The 19,978-nt window shown below is 51.8% G+C and overlaps 1 protein-coding gene across 1 annotated transcript; it reads left to right on the forward strand.

Moving 5' to 3' along the window:
* Positions 1-12,679: 12,679 nt before the first annotated feature.
* Positions 12,680-17,179, forward strand: LOC128269790 (uncharacterized). The gene is made up of 6 exons (XM_053007194.1): positions 12,680-14,224; positions 14,456-15,348; positions 15,406-15,770; positions 15,812-15,841; positions 15,885-16,762; positions 16,829-17,179. Exons 1-6 carry the CDS (start codon positions 12,680-12,682, stop codon positions 17,177-17,179), a joined length of 4,062 nt encoding a protein of 1,353 aa, XP_052863154.1.
* The last annotated feature ends 2,799 nt before the right edge of the window (positions 17,180-19,978 follow it).

The following is a 19,978-nucleotide window of genomic DNA, read 5'->3' on the forward strand; positions in this document are numbered from 1 at the left end:
TCCAACCAAACTCCTGGATTTTCTGGCGAGCCACCAAAGACGTGCGTAACATTTCGTTGTCCTGTTGGAACACAAAACCTCTTCTGTTGACCGATTCTGGCCGTTTCTCGTCAATTGCTAGCTTCGAACGGTACAGTAAATGACGGTAGCAATCTGAATTTAGTATTAAGCCACACGGAAGTTGCTCATGATAAACAATTCCCTTCAAGTCCCGCCATATACCCCGTAGAACCTTCTTAGCCGTTATTCCTGGTTTGGCCACCGGTTAATCTGTTTTACCACCCTTAGACCACGATTATTTTTACACAGTATTGTCGTATGTATGCCATACCTCATTCCCAGTATCAATCATTCAAAGAAATGGGTCGTTTTTTTTCCGTTTGGCCAAAACTTCGCAAATGGCAAGTCGAGCCATCATGTTTTTTGGTGTAAATAGGGTGGTGCCCAAACATCGAGCTTATTTGTGAATCCAGCTTTGCGCCAATGACTTTAAGCTGTTCGATGATTGCTCTTTAGCTCCTGGCCGATGTTCTGATTACTAACATGCCGATCTACTTTGATTTTTCTGTGATTTTATCGACATTTTCGATGACGTGTCTGCCTAGGCTTTAACATCAAAAATAACTGAAACGTGTTAACGAAACCAAAATTTGACCCAGATAGCTGTTAGAGTATCGGCACCATGAACACCATGCGAAATTTCAGTGGTCTAGCTTGAGTTTTCGCCTTTATCGGACAAAAAATGTAAAATGCACCGAATTTTCTCTGCGTTGACCTCCATTGTTAACACCCTGTAACTCACAAACCAATAGAACAAACAAAAAACAATTAATGCATTTTTTAAAGTGTAAGGAATCAGCTTTAAAACGAGCCTAAACTTGAAACTGTACGATCGATACTTCACGAGATATCGATCACTAAAGGCATCTATCGTGAAAAACGTCGATTTCTTTTTAGCCAACCTAATATTTAAGTTTTCATCTAACATCATTAAGTCTACGTGACACTTATCAAACCTTCCTTCACGACCTGTTCAACAACCTACCAAAGAGCGCCCCGCTTTCGCCTATTACAACCGCGCTTCGAATGGAGCAAACTGTTGCTTCAGCTTTATGCTCAGCTCTCCCTCGAAGATGAGTCCCTCCAGCGCGCGCGTCCGACCCTCCTCCTCACCGGCACCGGCTAAGGCTTTAAAAAGGGCCACATAAAATAAAACGCGGGGAAATTATTTTAAAACGCCCATCGAATGATGTCGGCAACCTGTTGCCGGTCGGTTGCCAGTCGGTCGCGTCCCCGAACGGCTGCGGGTGGCTGCGAAAATCTCGCCCCACCGCGGAGAGCAAGGACAGCGTGAGAGAAGCTGGCTAGCGAAATGGCGGCCGGAGGGGTTTCCGGGCCGGCGGTGGCCGAACCGAGGTGATGGCGAATGAAAATTTGCCCGACCCGAGACGCCGAGGGTCGAGCCGGGATTTTGTTCAACTTTTTTAAGTTTGCAGCCCGCCGCCGTCGCTGGTGGGCGGGTGGGTGGCGAAGGTTGAGATGGGTTTATTGTTGTTCCGGTCCCGCGCCCCCGGCGCCGTGCCAGGAAACTGTAAACTGAGCAAGGGATGAAATTTCAAGGGCAAGGCTATCCGAGCAAAAAAGGGGTTTTAATGTCTGCCGACGGCGCGCATCTGCTCGGGATGATGTCGCCTGTTGTGACCTAATTTAAAGCGGCTAGACGTCGGTTTGTGTTGACCTTGGCCAGCTCCCTTTAGGTGGTGTTTTAAGCAATGATAACCCAGATGATGGTGGGATGATAACTACTGGCGATTATCTTACGATTATTTTCGTGGCTTTTTTGGAGAATTTCGTTGTGTTTTTTAATTAATTTTTTACATATATTTTTCATGTGTGTTTTGATTTGGTCATCGTTTTTAAATAATACTAATAGCCTTTATATAATTGGTTTGGATTTTAACTTATTAACATCATGGTTTCATCTTTTAATCGATTTTCAATCGATTTTCAAATAGAAAACCTAAAATTTTCATTTTAAATAGTTTTGCCCAAATTAATGTAACTCGACGCTGAACGAAACGTTTTCCAAACCTTTAAAAGGTCCCGCAGGACGCACGGCTGGCTCACAATTTTTCAATTTTAATGTATGTTAGAACGAGACCGACGGATCCGAGCAAATTTGACGCTTGCGTCCTTACGCAGGACGAACATTCTGTTCGCAGATTGTGCCCGATGAATGCAACTACCAACGCACCAATACCGAGACACGGCTCTTGAGTTTCCCGAAGGACGCGACTTTCACTTATCGGCCTCTCCTCTCTCTCTCTCGCTGCCCCGAGTACAGAGAACTTTCACTTTTCTTTTCGGTGGCACTCAGCGCCCCGTGGAAAGCGTCGAAAGCCGATTTTCCTCCGATTCCGATGCAAACAAAAACAAACCACCACTCCCGGCCAGTCAGCCAACGGTGCCGAAGCGTCGCAGGCGTCCGACCGGCCGGCTACTTATGCCGAGAGCGAGGAAAATGAGTGACCCCGGCGGCGTTCGGGTGAGTGCCGCTCGTCGTGTGTTTCGCGAGGAAAAGCGCTGTCTAATCGACGGGGAAATTGCTTTCTCCATTTTCCCCTGGCTGGCTGACGTGTGAAAGGGGAGTGAAATTGGCAAACGTCCGGTCCGACTTTACGAGCTAGGCGGATGGAAAATCGGGCACGCACTTGCGGAAAAACTACGCACACAACATAAACCCGTTTTGGTGAAGAAATTAAAACTGTTTCGTTTTTGGTTTTCCTTCTGGACAAAAGGATCTGATAAGTGTTGGGTGTTCGCTTGCTCTGTTGCCAATGAAAACTAGATTGTTCCAACTAAGTAGGATTCAAAATCACCAACAAATGACAAGTAACAGGAGTTGGATGAATTATTGAATTATTTATTTGTTTTTTAATTTATTTATTAATTTTTTTATTTATTTTCATTTATTTTTTGACAATTGGAATAAAATTAAGGAAATAAGGATGAAAGACATTCACAAAGAACCCGACGATGTTTCGAAAAGTTACATAAAGCCAAAGCACGGTCATAAAACGGATACATGCCACAGACAGAATCGGAGGAGCAAATGTGTACGTCACAATCGGGTTTGAGGATTTTGTTCCTTGGAGAAACACAATTATACGAGGTCAGCCGACTGTGGCCGTCCATCATCGTCGCCTAGCAGCTTCCGATGCTAGCTGGCGGCGCTTTCTTCGAGCGTTTAACGATGCCGGTTGCCATCGTTACCGCACCACCACCGAAGTGAGATGTTGTTCCACCAACCCGCCTGGACCCGAATAATCTGACTCAAGAAGCCGGGACACTTGCCGGGGCCCGGGACGAGTGGCCAAACGGCTTCCCGGCCATCGGTCCGGCCGGACGGCGGCCATCTTGCCGGGTGGCCATCCCCTGTCGAGTTCACCGCTTCCATCGAACAAGGTTTTTTTTGCGTTTTCGAAAGAATTGAGACCGGCCATTCCGGCGTGGACCGGCGCCGGGTGGGGGCCAGGAGGGGACGTGGGCTCAATTCCAGGTTCACTTATTAAAGTTTTCTTTCCCTCCGCTCGACCATCAGCCGCACATGTGAGGAGGCGCACATAAAGGCAATGGATCGCCGTGTATACATCATGCCGCAGGACATGCACGCGTGCCCTGCGTAGGATGGCCTACGCATGGCCCGGGCAACGTAGAATTAGGAAGCGGCAACATAGATTCTCGGTAGTGCCCCAGTGCTCGCCACCCCCTTCCGCCCCTGTGTGTGTATGTGCTTCGAGACAAGTGAGGTGTCTATTGTGTCCGCCGGAGCCACTGCTTCATTTCACTCGTTTCTTTGTTGCTGGAAGGATACGTAGTGCGCCGTTCCTGTTGAAAGTAGGGCCAGTGGAAATGACTTCGAACCGGTGCCGGATCAATTGAAGGCCGCTCGTGTATGGGGTGGGCGGGAAGTTGGGCGGCGTCGGGTGGTGTATCCTTGCCAAACATTGGGCCCTCGGTGTCCGACCGGCCCGACCTGGAACGACGTGTTTGTTTACCGAGCGGCCGTTGCAGGGCGCGTTGGGCCAGGACAGAAGGGAAAACTCTTTCCCACCACCTTGCTGGCCACCCCGTGACCCCCCAAACATCCACCTTCCCACGCGTGTTAATTTAGAGAGGGTTTGATAACGAAACTTTGGCACTTTGGCTTGGTCGTTGCCTCGTAAAATCGGCAGCTTGCTCGGGGCACGGCGTGAAAGCACGCACAGAGTGCAACAGATGCGCTCAATGGCGGATTTCTTCAACATAACAAACGACATGCTGGCCAGCATATTTGTTTTAAATATTACACACCAAAAACTGTGATGGTTGGAGTTAGATAAAAAAATGTTCAGGTAATGAGGCCCACAAAACTATTCAATTTACCGTCAGCGGTTATTTTTATTTAACATAATTGCAATAAGGAATAAATACAGTTATTGCATTCATATGTCATTCAAAAGAAATAGGAAACATGCTAAAATTATGCAAATTTTTATTGATAAATGGATTTTGATTTGCAAAGATTTGCATGTCTTAAGCTTGGTGCCATTTAATGCATACTTTCTTCAGCTTTACTGTGCACGATAAACATTAATCATGGTTTTGCTCTTTGCAACATACTTTTAAATGTGGGCCTTCTGCTTACTGCGCCACCGTACGTTTTACGATTTTCTATTAACATCTGCGCCGTCCGAACGACCCCGAACGGTGGTGACTTATGGTGTTTGAACTCGAAACTAAGCCAAAGCCTTCACGTAGCATAACAACCTTACACTAATGAAGTCTCAACATATCCGCCAGCGCAATGCATATTCATTCGCGGCCGTCCTCCTTCACTTTTATGTTGAACCACCAAATGGCCTGTCGGGTGTGAACGGGGTAGATAGCCGTGTAGAGTTCATAATTTTTTGAACGAACCAACTACGGAGCACCAAAGTAATGTCGCCAAAAACAAAAAAACCACCGCCCACCAAAAGTGCTTAGTAATAAAATTAACCCCAAATGGAGCACTGACCACCAGCGGGGCCGCTGCGATTTTTCAGTGAGGTGAGAAAGACTGTCATAAAATTAGCCCCCCACCGCGGGTCTTTGGTGGGGGGGTGGCCCATTGGCAGATTAGCAGGTCCGTCCCGCGGGTCCACTCCGCGGGTGTACTCGCGGACCTCATAAACCGACCGAAGCGACCGAAGGGTGGTCCGAAAACCGAGCTTAAACAGACAGAACGCCGCGGTGTCGCATTGCTGCGGCCGAAGGGCTACGGTGGGAGGGGCTTGGGGCCGCGCCCGAAGGCAACAATGAGGGTGTTGCAATGAACCGAACCGGCGAAGCAATAGAATTTAAGCAGTGCGGGTGCTCACTGATGCTCATCCAGTCCAGAGTCGGAGATCCTTCGGTACACACAAATTCTTTAGGTATACGAGGGTGGCCTGAAAAGTTTCCAACATGAAGATGGCAACACTGGTAAATGAAAGCTAGTGAATTTGGCTATCAATTTTCTTCCATCATTGGCACCTTGAAATTTTTGGCATCTAAATTTAACGTGACCGTATGAGCTAGGGATGATGATGACGTTCGGGACGTCCAAAAACTGCAACTACAAGAGATAACATCTCCAAGGGTTCACCAAATGGTGCTATAGGACCTCCAAATTAAGTGGTGAGGATAGCCTAGGTTGAGGACATGAAAAAAAGTTAGTTTGTCAAATTTAAAACAAACATTTAGACCTGATGAAGCTGTCAGTGCTTTGGCTGCCGCGTATGCTTACGTTGCCAGCACGTTGCACGTTGCTTAGGCGGTTGTCATGGCGAAAATCCGCCACTAATTATGGCTTCAAGCGACTTCTTGTCAAATGAAGACGCAAACACCGTTCGTGAATAAATATTTTGAAGAGAAAAAGTACTACTTATCCGAATACTTAGTCAAGTTGACTGTGTTGGAAAATAAAAACAAAATTCAGAAAAAATACCTTGTATCCGGATCGTTTCGGAAACTTTTCCAACCTCCCTCGTACGTGTGTGTGAGTGTTGTGCCTTGCCTGCTCCCCGTCCGGGCGGGCGATTTGTATGCGGTAAAAATTTATTGTCAAAAGTCAGTCAACCTTCCGCCGCCGGGTGGCCGGGGCGGATTTTTATATGGAGCTATTTTTATTTAAATTTGATAGTTTCCTTCCATAACTATCAATTTATTCAAACGGGGCGGCGCGCACCCCCTTCGGACCTCCAGGGCGCCCGGGCCACCCGACCCTATGTAATGAATGCATTAAAATATAACTTTATTATAATGTCGGCGGTTGCCCCGCGGAACTATGGCGCTTCTTTTTCGGTATTTTTTTTACCATCGTCGGCCAAACGCCGTCCTCGACATACTCTGTTGGGAGCCACTCCGTCGGACCTCCAACTTGGAGCCTTGGAGTTTGGTTCGCCCGAGGCCGGATTGACGTTTGTCAATTATTTTGTTTATGTCCGAATAGTCGTCGGCTTTTTTGTCGGGTTTTCTTCTCCGTCACTTCGCCGCAAGTACCGGGAATTGATTCTACAACCCTGTGCTTCTTTTTTCTTCTTCGTTTTATATCTTTGTTAGTGGACCGGGTGGCTACGATGGTACTTTGGGGTACCGAGCTACAAAGAAAATGGCGAAGAAAATCCGTTTCGTTTGATCAGCGCAGCCCGGCTTTTATTCTGCCGCACTGTACAGTAATAAATATTTATACTTCACTGGCACACCACCTCTCGGAGCCCGACCACTGCACCGCCGCTGTACTTAGATTCTTAGTTTTACATTTTTTTTGTGGCCGTTCCCGAGGTCCTTCTCGTGGAAACGGCAGACGCCCAAAGGTGGGCTGTAACCGGTGTGGAACTCCGGTCTAGGTGCCCTGGGTCTGGGACGATTATCCTGCTTAGAAATCCAATAAATTTCGGCACATGCAATCGCGAACGGAACCCGCGAATGGTACACCCGGTCCGTAGTCCTTCAAATGTGCGGCGGTCGTCGCGAAAAAGAAACATTTCTTCTCCCTCTGAATTCTTAATAATTCTACAAAAGACACCGGGGACGCGCTGTCCGGCATTGTAAGACTTCCGTCCGCCGGTATAAGCCGCGGGTGTCCTCGATACGGTCCAAGCGGTTGCTCACATAACCTCGCGCACGTTACATGAATTACAGCGACCTGCCGAGGATTTAAACCGCGGCCGTATCACACGTGAAGACACTGCGGCTAAGTACCTTCCTAAGCCGTGAAATGACTGCAAAGTGTGTGGGCTGATGGTCGTTACGAGGTCCACTAATCCGGGCATTGATTTTTGGAGCGACATACGAGTACGATAAAATGAAAAATGTTGAAAACATACGCACCATAGTTCTGTGGCACAGGCGCTAGGCTTTCAATTGCATTAATTGTCAACAGCAAATGGTACATTTTAATGGTATTACCCAACATTTGGGCCGCCATCGACGCCGGCATCATAACAGTGTTGCGACGATGATGGTGCCATTGAATGGACGTCCCTAAATCGATCGAAGCCGGTGCTGGATGCTGGCCGTTTTTGTAACACTCTGATTAGCCCTCTTTTTTTTTTGTTAAGCCCGACGCCATGTTGGGCAGTCAAAAACGGTGAAAAAGTCCACCGAAAATAGGGAACGGAGAATTAACATACGCGCAGGACGCCGCCGCCGCCGGGGGCACAACAACTCAACAGTTTCCAATCAATCGCGGTGCGGTTCTCATAGGGGTGCATTGGAAAACCCTGGGCCCCGATCGTCGGACAATGCAATCGGGACCGAAAATAGGAGCGAAAATCGGAATAGATTTTTACAGAGCCACCACCACGGGTATGCATAATGTGCAACGTGCATTCGGCACCGTCGTGGCCGTCCTTTTTATTGTGTACACGCTCTCATTACCCGATGTGTGACACGCGTCCCTAATGTGCGGTGCCCATCGCTTCCTCGGACCGACCCACAGCATCCGACGGACCCGAAAGGTTTTAATGGGACGCTTCTTTCCCTCTCGCGCTGTCGCTCTCGCTCTTTTTTTTCGAAAAATCGCATCCATCGTCAGGGGACGGAAGCTACGTTTTCGGCCTACGGGCCTGGACCGGGAGACGGATTTTTTTTCCAAAATTTCCCAAAAACCGAAACAGCGTGTGGTGGGTTGTACCGGAGCACCGTGCACCGGAAAAGGACACCCGATCGGGACGGACGCTGTTGCTGTTACTATTTTGAAAATCGAAATCGACCGATTTCCAAAAAAGCTTCCTCAGTACCGATCGGGATGTTGCGTGTTGCACTGTGGCCAGCGCTCGAGCGCACCATTTTTTGAGTGAGAGGTTCGAATTTCCAGATTGTTTCCGGATTCGAGAAAGTGTAAACAAACCGGTACCTGAGGTGAGCACAACCATTTATTTTGTTTTCCCTATTTCTTGGCAAGTGTTTATTCTAGTTTGATTATAAATTGGCAACGTTTTTATAGTGTTCCGCGTTCGTGCTGCGTCAAATGATTATAAGAAAATTGTTGCCTGTTGTAAGAAAGTAATTGGAAAATTATTTTAAACTTAAAAAAGTTTGCCGATAAACAATCGGAGGCCAACATAGAAATAACTTTCTGGTCTTGCCACATGATAAAATGGAGAGAATGAGCAAACAACATCTCCATTGTTGTGGTCCATTGATCGTATAGCCCTTCGCAAAGAGAGCAATTTTTTCGAAAACACCAGAAAAAACCTGAGCCTCCGGCCCAAGAAAACATTCCACTACCAGTCGGGCGGGCGGCAACAAAAGAAAATCCAACCCGAAACTTCCGACGCCCTTTAGCGACGGAACCTAACACTTAAACAGCGATCGTGACGCTATTCGGTGTGCTTGTGTGTGTGTTTTCTTTTTTTTTGGTTCGTCGCCAAACTTATTCGCCAAAAAGGAAGATAAAAAAATCTATCAAACCGATATGTAGATTCGCACGATTTGTCTCCTTCCGGTCCAGCGACTTTGCCACGGATAGCGAACCCCCAAGAAACGGTCACAGCCACCCGACTGCGTGTGTGTGTGTCTTCATTTTTATTGAGCAGCATGTTTTTAAATTCAGGAAATGTTTTTTGCATTGTTTCACCCGCTGTGAAATCGAGAGAGAGTGGGCCACGGAACCCAGCAGGAGAAGATTGGAAACCCCAACCCGACCCCGAAGTGGTTGAGGGATGGCCCTTGCCGCCGCGAACAGCCCCGGGATCCTGGGGGCTGTTTTATATTCTTGCCAAAGTTTTATTTCACTTTGTAAAACTGTTTTGGCGCACGTTTTGCCCGTTCCAGTTCCAGCCGTTGTTTTTGAATATTCTTATGCTGTTGTGTGCCCGAAGATGTGGCGCACTGACCGGCGACAGACCGTCGCCCGCCCCGGGTGGTGATTTGTTGATCCCCCCTCCCCTCCGCCGTTGGCATCGGCTTCTTTATAACGGCATTTGTTTATGCTAAACACATGCATTACAATGTTGCGCCGTGTGCGATCCTTACGGTTCGGTTCGGTTTTCAGTTCCCTTTTTGAATGTTTGCAAATTTTTAAGTCTCCATTTTAATCACCTTTGGGCACAATGAGCGACAACTGTTGCATCTGCTGCATGCACCCTTCGAATCCGTCAATCATTTCCAATCCACTCCCGTTCATCTGTCGCCTATTATCGGGCCTCCCTTTCGGCTACCGATTCTTCGATCGGCAGCCCGCAGGTCCTGTCGTCGGTCATCCCTTGCGGCAGCATTTGAATCTCCGCTCGTTGATTTATGTTGGTCACCTTCAAAGCAAACACTCGAAAGCCAATGGCTGGCTGGCCCGGCCGACCGGCCAGCCGGGTATTGATTTTGAGTTTTAATCCCCTTGCGCCCAGGGCTTTCGCCGGTCCGGGCCCTTTCGGGCGCATTCCAAAATCCCAGGAACCCAGCGAGGACATCGGGAAGCGATTCATTCAAATGCACGCGCTCTCAACGGAGTGTTCGCAGGACACCGTGTTTCGTGTTATGATTCAGCATGACAACCAACAATTGCCGTCGGCCCGGGGATGCGGACCGTCCTGCTTTGTGGTGTGTCCTGTTTTTGTTCGCGTTGGCCGGTTCGCTTCTCCGAAGGCTCTGCCGGCCTACAAGGTGCGCCCTCCCGACACCGGAACCCGTGGTGGTGTGTAAAATTTACTGGCTTCCTTTCAGTGACTCACTCACTATAGCGATGGATTGATTTACGAACCTTAAAGGCGCACAATGAGACACCTCTTTTGGGCATTTTCTCGCGTGAGGCTCTCTGCACAGGGTGTTTCAAAACAAAAATGTTGGATAAGCTGGGTTGTCATGGCAACCGGTTGCTCGGAACCGGGAGCCTCATTATTCGGTTATTGTTTTGACTTGAAACGATTTCATTCAACAACTTACATATCAACAAGAATTGAAAAGCCGGTTATATCACTACTTACATCAGTCATCACATTTCAGTTATTTCAGGTTTCAGTTGTCACAAAGTTCAAAATCTTGACCTACTCGAGGATGATATATTTTCCGTTTAAATGACAATTTGTGTCTTGTGGATCGTTACGTTATCCTGTTGTAGGGTGAAATCTTGACCAAAGATGTTTTGTATCATGAATGATTTTGTAGTTCATCATGTTTTTAGTAATCTTTCGAGTAATCACAACCTGGAAAAGTTACTAACTTGTCAGATTAATGGAAAAAATGCATCCCTAGGCCATAATGTCTTTTTAAATTGCTTCAAAATGTTGATTTAGCCCACTTGTTCCCATGACTGTGGTTGACTCTGACCAAGCCAAGATTCATCAGCTAAGAGCACCTTTTCCCAGAGTATGAGGGGTACCAAAGCATGCCAATGGCTTATTTACTGTTAAAATGCCATTCGTTTTCTTTTTTAAATCGGCTTACAACAGTTTGAAAACAATGCCAGATGTGCCGGCATCATATAGACTACGTCGGATAACCTACACCCTGTTTTTAATATTTTTGTCTAAAAGAAGAGGATTGGTAGTTCCAATGGTCCCTTTCGGTCATAATGGTCATACGTTTCTCGATTCCTTTTAGGAAAACGTAGGAAATCGTTGTGAAAAACCGAAAACATTATGCTTCAAACATGGAGTTAGTTTTTCCTTCTCTTTATAGTTTTCGACAGATCATGGCTTGGCTTGGCCAGATAAAACCAGGGCTTGAAACGCTATCCTGAGGGATAGCTTCCGAGGGAACAAGCCCCGAGCGAATGGTCTTTCGCCCCTATCGCCCCAGCTCTGACAATCGATTTGCATGTCAGAGTTGCGCTTCGATCCTGCAGCGAGATTAAGTCAAATTGTCACAAATGAGCCATTCCAAAAGAAGAAATAAGAAAAGAAATAGTTCGTTGGTCTACTGATTTGGTCTCCATCCGGGATCCGGGATCGTAAGTGACTTGGTTTCCAGCGACCCGAACGTTTGAGAGTAATTAAAGTGAAATCGTGATTTTCAGTTTTTGGAACCATGTTCCGTCCCTCCGTGGCAGTCGAAAACTACACGCGTGCGTGCGTGCGTGCACAATCGATAACACCAGACCGTGGCTAGTTGTTTGTGTGGGTCGTAGCAGTGAAAACAAAATTTAACTAATGACGCTAATGACACACACACACCCCATTACGGCCAGCGAAGGTTCTCCGGTGCCACCCGAACCACCCGAGCCACCGAAGCATATTACGGGGCGGCGGGTGCGCATATGGCGCGACTGTGCCATATTTTAAATATGCACGACACCGAATTGAAACGGACGAATAGAGTCGGGGAAACCAAATGGTTTCGACAATTATATATTAATCGGCGTCCGGCGTTTGTTCTTTATGTTTTTCTAATTTCGAACAAGTTCCTGGAAGTCGGCGTCGGTGGTCGGTTCGAACATCCATATATTTCGGGCTCACCAAGTGGCGGCGGCGATCAGGCCGTGTCAGGCCTGACTGTCCCCCCTCACAGTGACTAATAGTCGAACCGTGCCACCCTCGCCGTGGTCGTGTCGATGATGGGCCCTCCCGGAATCGGAACACCTTCGACCAACCGACCGCTTCGACTGGGCTTCGACACGGCGCAGGTGTGTGATGAGGTTCGAAAGTGCGAGTCGGCGCGCATCAGGGCCGCTCTATCGCCACCCTGCAACCCGCTGCTTGGGCTGCTAAAATAAATCGAAAATATGTTTATCTTTCCCCCACCACGACGCGGGTGCGGGTAAGCGGGGGCTGGTGGGTTTGATAGTAGTCCAGAGGTTTTATTTTACCCCGGTCCCTCCCGGCACTTGGACCGATAACGAGCGAGTTGAGCGTCAAAAACTGTGGCGTGTGGCCTTCAAAAGGCAACCTTTTTTTTATTTTGAGAGCCTTCCGGACAGAAGGTTCCACATTCGATCGATCGGTTACCGAGCCGGCGTGACTCATCTGAACCCCATCCTAGGTTGAAAATGGAGGACACCCAAACGAACTCTGAACGCGCCTCGCGTTCACCAAGCTCATGACATGCTCTGCCCATCGGAGCCGCGCGAGACAAATTCGAGTCCTACAATTCTTTAAAATCAATCATCACTCACACCCAAACCTTCTGTGCTCCGTTCACAGTTACCACCACCAGCAGCAGCAGCAGCACCACCCCAATGACAATGGCTGCCTCAGTCTACGCGACACCCCCGCCGGACCTGAGCGCCGGCGAGGAAGCGGCCCTGAGCGACGCTTCCAACTCCTCGCAAACCAACAGCTCACACGGCTCGGCGCTGAAGGCCTCGAAGCGCACCCTGTCCTCGTCGTTCCTGAGCGCGGCGACCACACCGGGCAGCGGCACCACCACCCTCCTCGGGGTGACGAGCTCCTCGGACTCGCTGCCGGATCTGTCGAAGAAACGGCGCAAGCAGTCGATGCCGAGCCGCTTCGCGTCCAACGGCGCCGCCATCGAGCCGCCCGGGACGGGCGACGAGAACGGCGGCCAAGCCGTCGAGGACGAGCACCGGCAAACGCCCAGCCCCAGAATGGACACAGCGGAGGAGGACGGGCACGGGGACGAGAGCGGGATGCTGTCGGACGAGCAGCAGAGCAACTTCCAGAAAATATTCCTCTCGAACCTTAGTCAATTACAGCAGCAGCACCTCCAGCTCCAGCAGTCGGCCGAGGCCGGCCTGGGCAGCCCCGGCGGGGCCCCTCCTTCTCTGCCCGACACCTTCCTCGCGTCGAAGCTGAACAGTCTGATCTCGCTGAGTGCGGCCGCGCGGGCAACCGAAGGGCGCCGCCGGAGCATCGACGACGGCGAGGACGATGAAGGCGAGCAGCTGCATCACCGTGACGGCAGTTCACCCGACCGGGAACCGTTCAATGGGCGCCGGGAGAGCGAAGAAGGAGGTCGGAGGTCGGTCAGCGAGGCCGATCCAGGCGTCGTCAACCACGCCGCAACACCTCGGCTGTCGCTGAAAAAGGAGCTCCTGTTCGACCCGGACTGGGACGGCGAGATCCTGCGGGGTGGCAACAGTCTGCCAAAGCCGGAGGACTGGATCTCGATCGCGGGCCTCTCGTTCCCGTTCCCACCGGAAGCGGCGGCCGCTCTGTCGGCGTCCGGTTACCTTCCGCAGCTACCGCTGCTCGGCGTCCCGACCGTCTCACCGTTCGGGGGCTCCGGAGCGGACGGTGGTGGTGGCGGGCGGCCGGGAGGCAACGTGCCACCGCTGCGCATCTTCAACCCGGAGGCGTACTGCGATCTGTGCAACAAGGAGTTCTGCAACAAGTACTTCCTCAAGACGCACAAGGCCAACAAGCACGGCATCTACGAGCCATCGGCCAGTAGCGGGGGCGGCGGCGGCGGTAGCGCCGGCACCGATGGCGGCCCATCCTTCGCCTCCATGGCCAACCCGTTCAGCTCGATCCACCAGATGTTCCAGATGCACTCCGCTGGAGCACCCTCCGTGGAGCAGTTGGAGAAACTCGGTGCGCCCGACACGGCCCAGATTGCTCCACCCCCACCACAACCTGCCCCGGCGGTGAAATCGACCGCTCAGCAGCAGCCACCGCCACCGCCACTCCGGGCGGCGCAATCCCCGAAGGCGGTCGCCCCCAGCGTCACCGCCCCCAACCCGATCCAACCGACGGTATTCTGTGACATTTGCTTCAAGAAGTTCAGCAGCCTGAGCGCGATGCGGAAGCACCGCAGCAAGGCGCACGAGGTAACGGCGGGGCAAGGGCAGAGTCAGCTGCAGCAGCAGCTACAGCAGCAGCACCACCACCACCAGCAACAACAGCAGCATCTACAGCAGCAGCTGCAGCAACATCTCCAGCAGCAACACCAGCACTACCTTGCCCAGGTCCACCAGGGCGACGAGGGCCCAAAGGACTCCCTGGACTCCGCCATGGGCTGTGGGCTCCCGGACACGCGTGGCGGTGGCTCTCCACTCCAGCTCCCGGATGGCTTCCGGGAGGATTACCTGGTGGAACAGGAGGACGCCTCGTTCACGCCGCAGCCCCGCAAACTATCCCCACACTCGATGCAGGCGGCTCGGGACGCAAACTTCGCCGCCGACAAGCTGCGGCGGCTCGGCGTGACCAATCCGGAGGCGTTCTGTGAGATCTGCTGCAAGGAGTACTGCAACAAGTACTTCCTCCGGACGCACAAGCTCAAGCGCCACGGCGTCCTGCCGGCGCCGGACGAACTGAAGGAGGAACGCGGTCCCCCTGCACCATGGTTGGCCCCGTTCCTGCAGACGAGCCCACTGAACCTGATCATGGGCGGTGGCGGCTCGGTGGCGTCGGACATGGTGAGCGCCCAGCTGGCACTCCAGCCGTCGGCGCTCAAGAAGTTCATGGCGGCGGTGGCCGAACGGGATGGCGACGAGGGCGCACCGAAGGGAGCGCTAGAGATCAAGCAGGAACTACAGGCACTGTCGGCCAAGGACGAAGCCGGCGAGGAGAAGCTCCCGGGTGGAGGGAAGCCAGCGGTGGACAATGGGAGCGACGAGGACGCGGAAGCGATCAGTGTCGACCTGCAGAAGCTTCAGTCGATGATCATGCAGCTGAACGACCTGAACCACCAGCACCAGCAGCAGCAGCAGCACCTGGGCCGGAAGCACCTGGCCGGTTGCGGGGTCTGCGGCAAGGAGCTGGCCAACCCGTACCTGCTGCACGCGCACATGATCCAGGAGCACGGTCCACTCGGAGAGAACAACAACAACAACAACCAGGGTCTGGGGAAGGTCGGATCGCGTGAACCAACCCCGCTCACCGCGGGCCCTCTCACGCCGTCCGCCGGTGTCGTCGGGGAACTGGCCGAGGTCCACGGACCGCCGACGGTGCCGCCTCCGGTGTCGTCGGCGACGACAGCGCCGCCGCCCCCTGCCGGCGGTATGCCAAGTCCGAAGCGCGAGGGCTTCGTGACTCCGGAACGCCCCACAACCGGTGGTCAGGTGGGGCCACCACCGGCTTCGGGGTACGCGGAGCGGAAGCCGCCCTTCTCGCTGACTCCAACCAGCAGCTACTGCGAGATCTGCAACAAAGAGCTGTGCAACAAGTACTTCATGAAGACGCACATGCAACGGATGCACGGCATCGAGATCGAGAACGGGGCGCAGATCGGGGGCGTGGTGTGCAACATCTGCAACAAGGAGCTCTGCAGCAAGTACTTCCTGCGCGTCCACAAACACAACACGCACGGCATCGTCGAGGAGGGCTCACCGTTGCCGCAGGCGCGCCAGAACGGCGCCGCAGGAACTGCCAGTGGTGGTGCGGGGGGTAGCAGCGACGCGGGAGGGGTGGCCGAGAACCCGGTCGACCCCGGAACCGGCACCTATGTGCCACCGGGCGATCCAACGACGGCGGCGGCTGCGGCTGCAGCCGCCCTACTGAAACCGGGCGAGATCAGTGACCTCAGCAACCGGTACTACTCGCACTTCACCGAGGTCTGCCCGCTCTGTAGCCGCCGGTTCCGCAGCGCCAAGTGGCTGCGGGCTCACCTGCTCAGCGACCACGGTAAGGTCGGGGTGGACAAGCTGAAGGAGCTCGAGGCGAAGCTCGCCAACGGCGGCCCAGCCGCCGGCGGCAATGGTGTGGCGCCCACCGGCAGCGGGGGCGGCCGAAGCAAGTCGAGCAGCCCCGCTCCGCTGAAGGTACCGAATGGGTTGGGTGAGCCGCCCAAGTATGGACAAGGCAAGGCGCCGTTCGGAGCCCTCAGTCCAGCCGAAGCGGCCAAGTTCCTGCCGAAGGCTGCGGCGGCGGCTGCAGCGGCCGCCGCAGCCGCCGGCGGCATCCCGGCCCTTTTCGGGTCGGAACAAGGCACCTCGCCGATGGGCGGCCTGAAGGGCTACCAGTGCTCGTACTGCTCCTTCGCTACGCCGCTGCTTCCGCTGCTCTTCATCCACGAGCGTTCCCACTCGAGCCTGACCATCGTCCAGCAGCAGCTCCTTCACCAGCACCAACACCACCAGCAGCAACAGCAGCAACAGCAGCAGCAGGAGGAAGCAGGAGGTGCCTTTCCGTCGCTGCTCAAATCGGAATCGGCCGTGTCGCTGGCGAAGGAGAGCTCGCCCCACCAGGCGCTGCCCGGAACCACCTCGGCCTCGTCGTCGTCGTCCGTTGGTTCGTCCTCCGAGACGCCTTCCTCAACACCGGCTTCCACGCCCGTGCCGTCGCTCTCCCAGGAGGCACTCAACCTTCAGCAGCAGCAGCACCAGCAGCCACCACCACCTCCTCCCCACCGCACGGGCAGTCCCGTGGTTCGGCCACACTCCGGCTACGGACTGCGTGCATCGCCGCCCGGTCCGGATGCGCGGCCCACCAAGGACGGATCGCCGAGGACGACCGCGGGGGGCGCCGGAGGCGAACCGAACGCCCTGCTCACGGAGATGGCCAACATCACGCAGCGGCCCGCCGTCTACGCGCTGCCCCAGCAGAGCGGCCCGCTCATGATGCAGTCCTTCCTCATCGAGGAGTCGCTGAGTGGCGGTGGCGGCCGGGGCTCCCCCGGCGACCCGTCAGTGGGTGGCGCAACCTCGGCTGCCGCCGCTGATGCCGCCGCTGGTGACGGGCCCGACCCGACGGATCACAGGTTCGTACCCGCCGTTGTTTTCTTGCCCGTCAAGGAGCGCATCCTCGCGCCGATGACGATATCCTTCAACCTGAGCCCCGCCTAAGCGGCGGGCGGAACTAGTCACACGCGCGAGCGACGTAAATTAACCCAAAGAAAAAGGGGAGGAAGAATAAGAAAAAGAGAAGAAGAGGTCGACGAAATGGAGGCTCGAAAGCCGGCGCAAAAAAAAAGATAAGATCATAGTTTATCGCAAGGAAAATCCGCAAATACGTACGAAAAACTTATCCTTTAAACCAAGTAATTGAAACATAAAACTTATGCTATCAGAAGTCAGAGAGATAATAGATAAACCATGCTAGTGAATGTACAAGAACGAAGGTGAAAACAAAGAGTCAGAGTCAAGGTGGCTCTGGTGGAATCAGAACAACGTGTTAAGCCGTCGACTCGACACATTTAGACAAATTCTCACACAATCAACTGTGGGGTGTGACACTTTACCTAAAAAACCCCGACACTTCTTCGTTGCGGTTGGTCGTCTCTCTCTCTCTCTATCTTTCTTTCGCGTTTGACAGTTACCGTCGGCTTTTGTTGGGTTTCACCATCTACGTTGCTCATCTGCACTCTTTTAGTGTCTTTTCGTGGCGTATAGAAAGACTGAAGCATAACAGGAGAAAACGCACGCGAAAAGTGATTAAAACTGCTTTTAATCCTTTAAATGGTACGACCAAATCGAAAAGAAAACATTGGACAGTACAGTAAATCATTATTAGGGTAAAGAAAGAAATAGAGAAAGACACAAACCAAAACAAGAAGAGAAAACGGAACAAAGAGAACGAAGAAAGAGAGCAAAATAGGTCAAATGTTACACACACACAGGAGAGAGAAAGAAAACAAAACAAAATAATCAAACGTTCGTAGTATAGACATTTATCGTGTGGCAAGCGCGAGGGCTAGTAGGCGGTAGGTAGACGAGCTAGCTTGTGGCAATGGGGGGAGAGCAAAACCAAACCGTTCTTCGTGATGTTCTAACAAAGTTCCTATTATGAGTAAAACTGAAACAAACTGACGAAACGTTGTATTTCTTCGGGGTTATGATAGAGTTTTTGCGTAACACAACCAAAACATAAGAAGAAACCGAAAAAGAGGCGCGAATGGTTTAGGGTGAAGTAGCTAACAGCGCATAATGAAGCAAATAGGTGAAGATGGAAAAAACCATTAGAAACGACAGCAACAGAACAAGTTAAACTCTTTGCACAACTCTGGGTGTGCTTTATTCGCGCTACAAGAAGTGAAAAAGAAGACAAACCAAGAAAGTATATAAGCGAGCAGCCAAGATTGTGATTGTTTCCAGTTTTTCTGTTTTCTCGGCAAAACGAAGGCTATAATAGCGTAAGAGACTTACTCAGGGTAAATCACAAATGGTACAATACAGTCTACGGGGCGCGTAGCGACGGGTCGGCGTCGCAGATATTCAGGGAACGGAGTACGCATTTCTACTACCTCAGCGGCGACGTGACGCTCACGGAACAACACACCGAAAGTTACCAAAAACAAACAAACAAAAAACAAGTAGATCCTGTAAGAGTACAAGAGTTTCATATTTTGACGGTGCGCGTCAGGTAGCGCGTCGAATTCGCGTCGCGCAAACTCAAGTCTGTAGACTTCCTCCTTCGGTACGTAATAATGTAATGTTGAAGAAAAACCAAAAACCCACACTAGTCACAACCAAACCAACCAAATCAAGCTACCAAAAAATGAAAGCAACCCGCAAAACGGGGAGCTACTAGAGACCAGTGTGAAACGTCTACAACACTTAGTATTTAGCGTAGCGTAATTAGCGAACAGGAAACCCATTGTATTGCTTCGTAGAGCGCTCTGTCTTACCGATCGAAAGTGAAGTTACCACTGCACGTAGTTTGAGGTTATATCAGCAGCAGCGGCAGCAGCAGCATACGCTACTACTTTGGCACCCCAAAGGAAAGCCAGAGCCTAGGTGTACATATTCTTTTTTAAGCTTCCTTTTTGGACCGTTCTTTTATTTGGTGTCCACCGGCAGCAGCAGTAGTAGTACCCTAGTTTTCCCCTAGTCATAGTAGTTACCCGCGTCGGGCAGTCTATTTGTTGTGGCGGGACGGCAACAGGGAAGCGCCCGGCGGCCCCCCGTAACATGTCGCGCCCTGGACTTCCCAGTGGTCGCCCAGTGGACTCGAAGCTAGTAAATCCGGACTACACATCCCCGGAACGGAGGGGCGCGAGAGTCGCCAAGCGATTCTGCCACCAGCAGCTAGCAGCAGGGATCAAGCGCGCTCCGGAGGACGAGGGCTTGCCAAAAGAGAAAAGGACACCCGCGCGCGCGCGCGAAGAACGAAGCGAACTCGCGAGGCTCGAAGGAGTTGGGAGCAGGAACACAAAAACCGATAATACCGCGTTTTCGGCAATTGCTATTAGAACAACAAAACAAACAACTGAAACAACTAACTGGAACTGTAAAATGCTGTGTGCCTTTTTAATGTAGCAATTGCCGATCACGTTCAATAAGAGAGCGAGAGAGACAAGAGGTGCGGACCCAACCCATGGGCGGGATCGCGCGGGTTTGAGGGCGAGCAGAGCGAGGCCAGCGGGCGCCGCGCGCGCGGGTTAGAATATGGTAGGCGCCACCGGAATCGTTGACGGTTAGACGGTTAGTTATTAATATTTCATATATTTGTATTGTATAGTTTCGGGTGATATATGAAGTGTTGTAATTAATGGACCGCCCGCGCCCTGGACCGCCGTGGCTCGGAACGGACACTACAAACAAGTGCAAACCAACACATGATAATAAGTAACTAAACAAATAAACAAACAAGCTAACGTATGATTATATTGTTGTAGTAGCAAAAAGAGCAAAACAAAGCAAATC

Source organism: Anopheles cruzii, chromosome 3 (genome assembly GCF_943734635.1).
Source record: "Anopheles cruzii chromosome 3, idAnoCruzAS_RS32_06, whole genome shotgun sequence".
NCBI classification, from domain to species: Eukaryota; Metazoa; Arthropoda; class Insecta; order Diptera; family Culicidae; genus Anopheles; species Anopheles cruzii.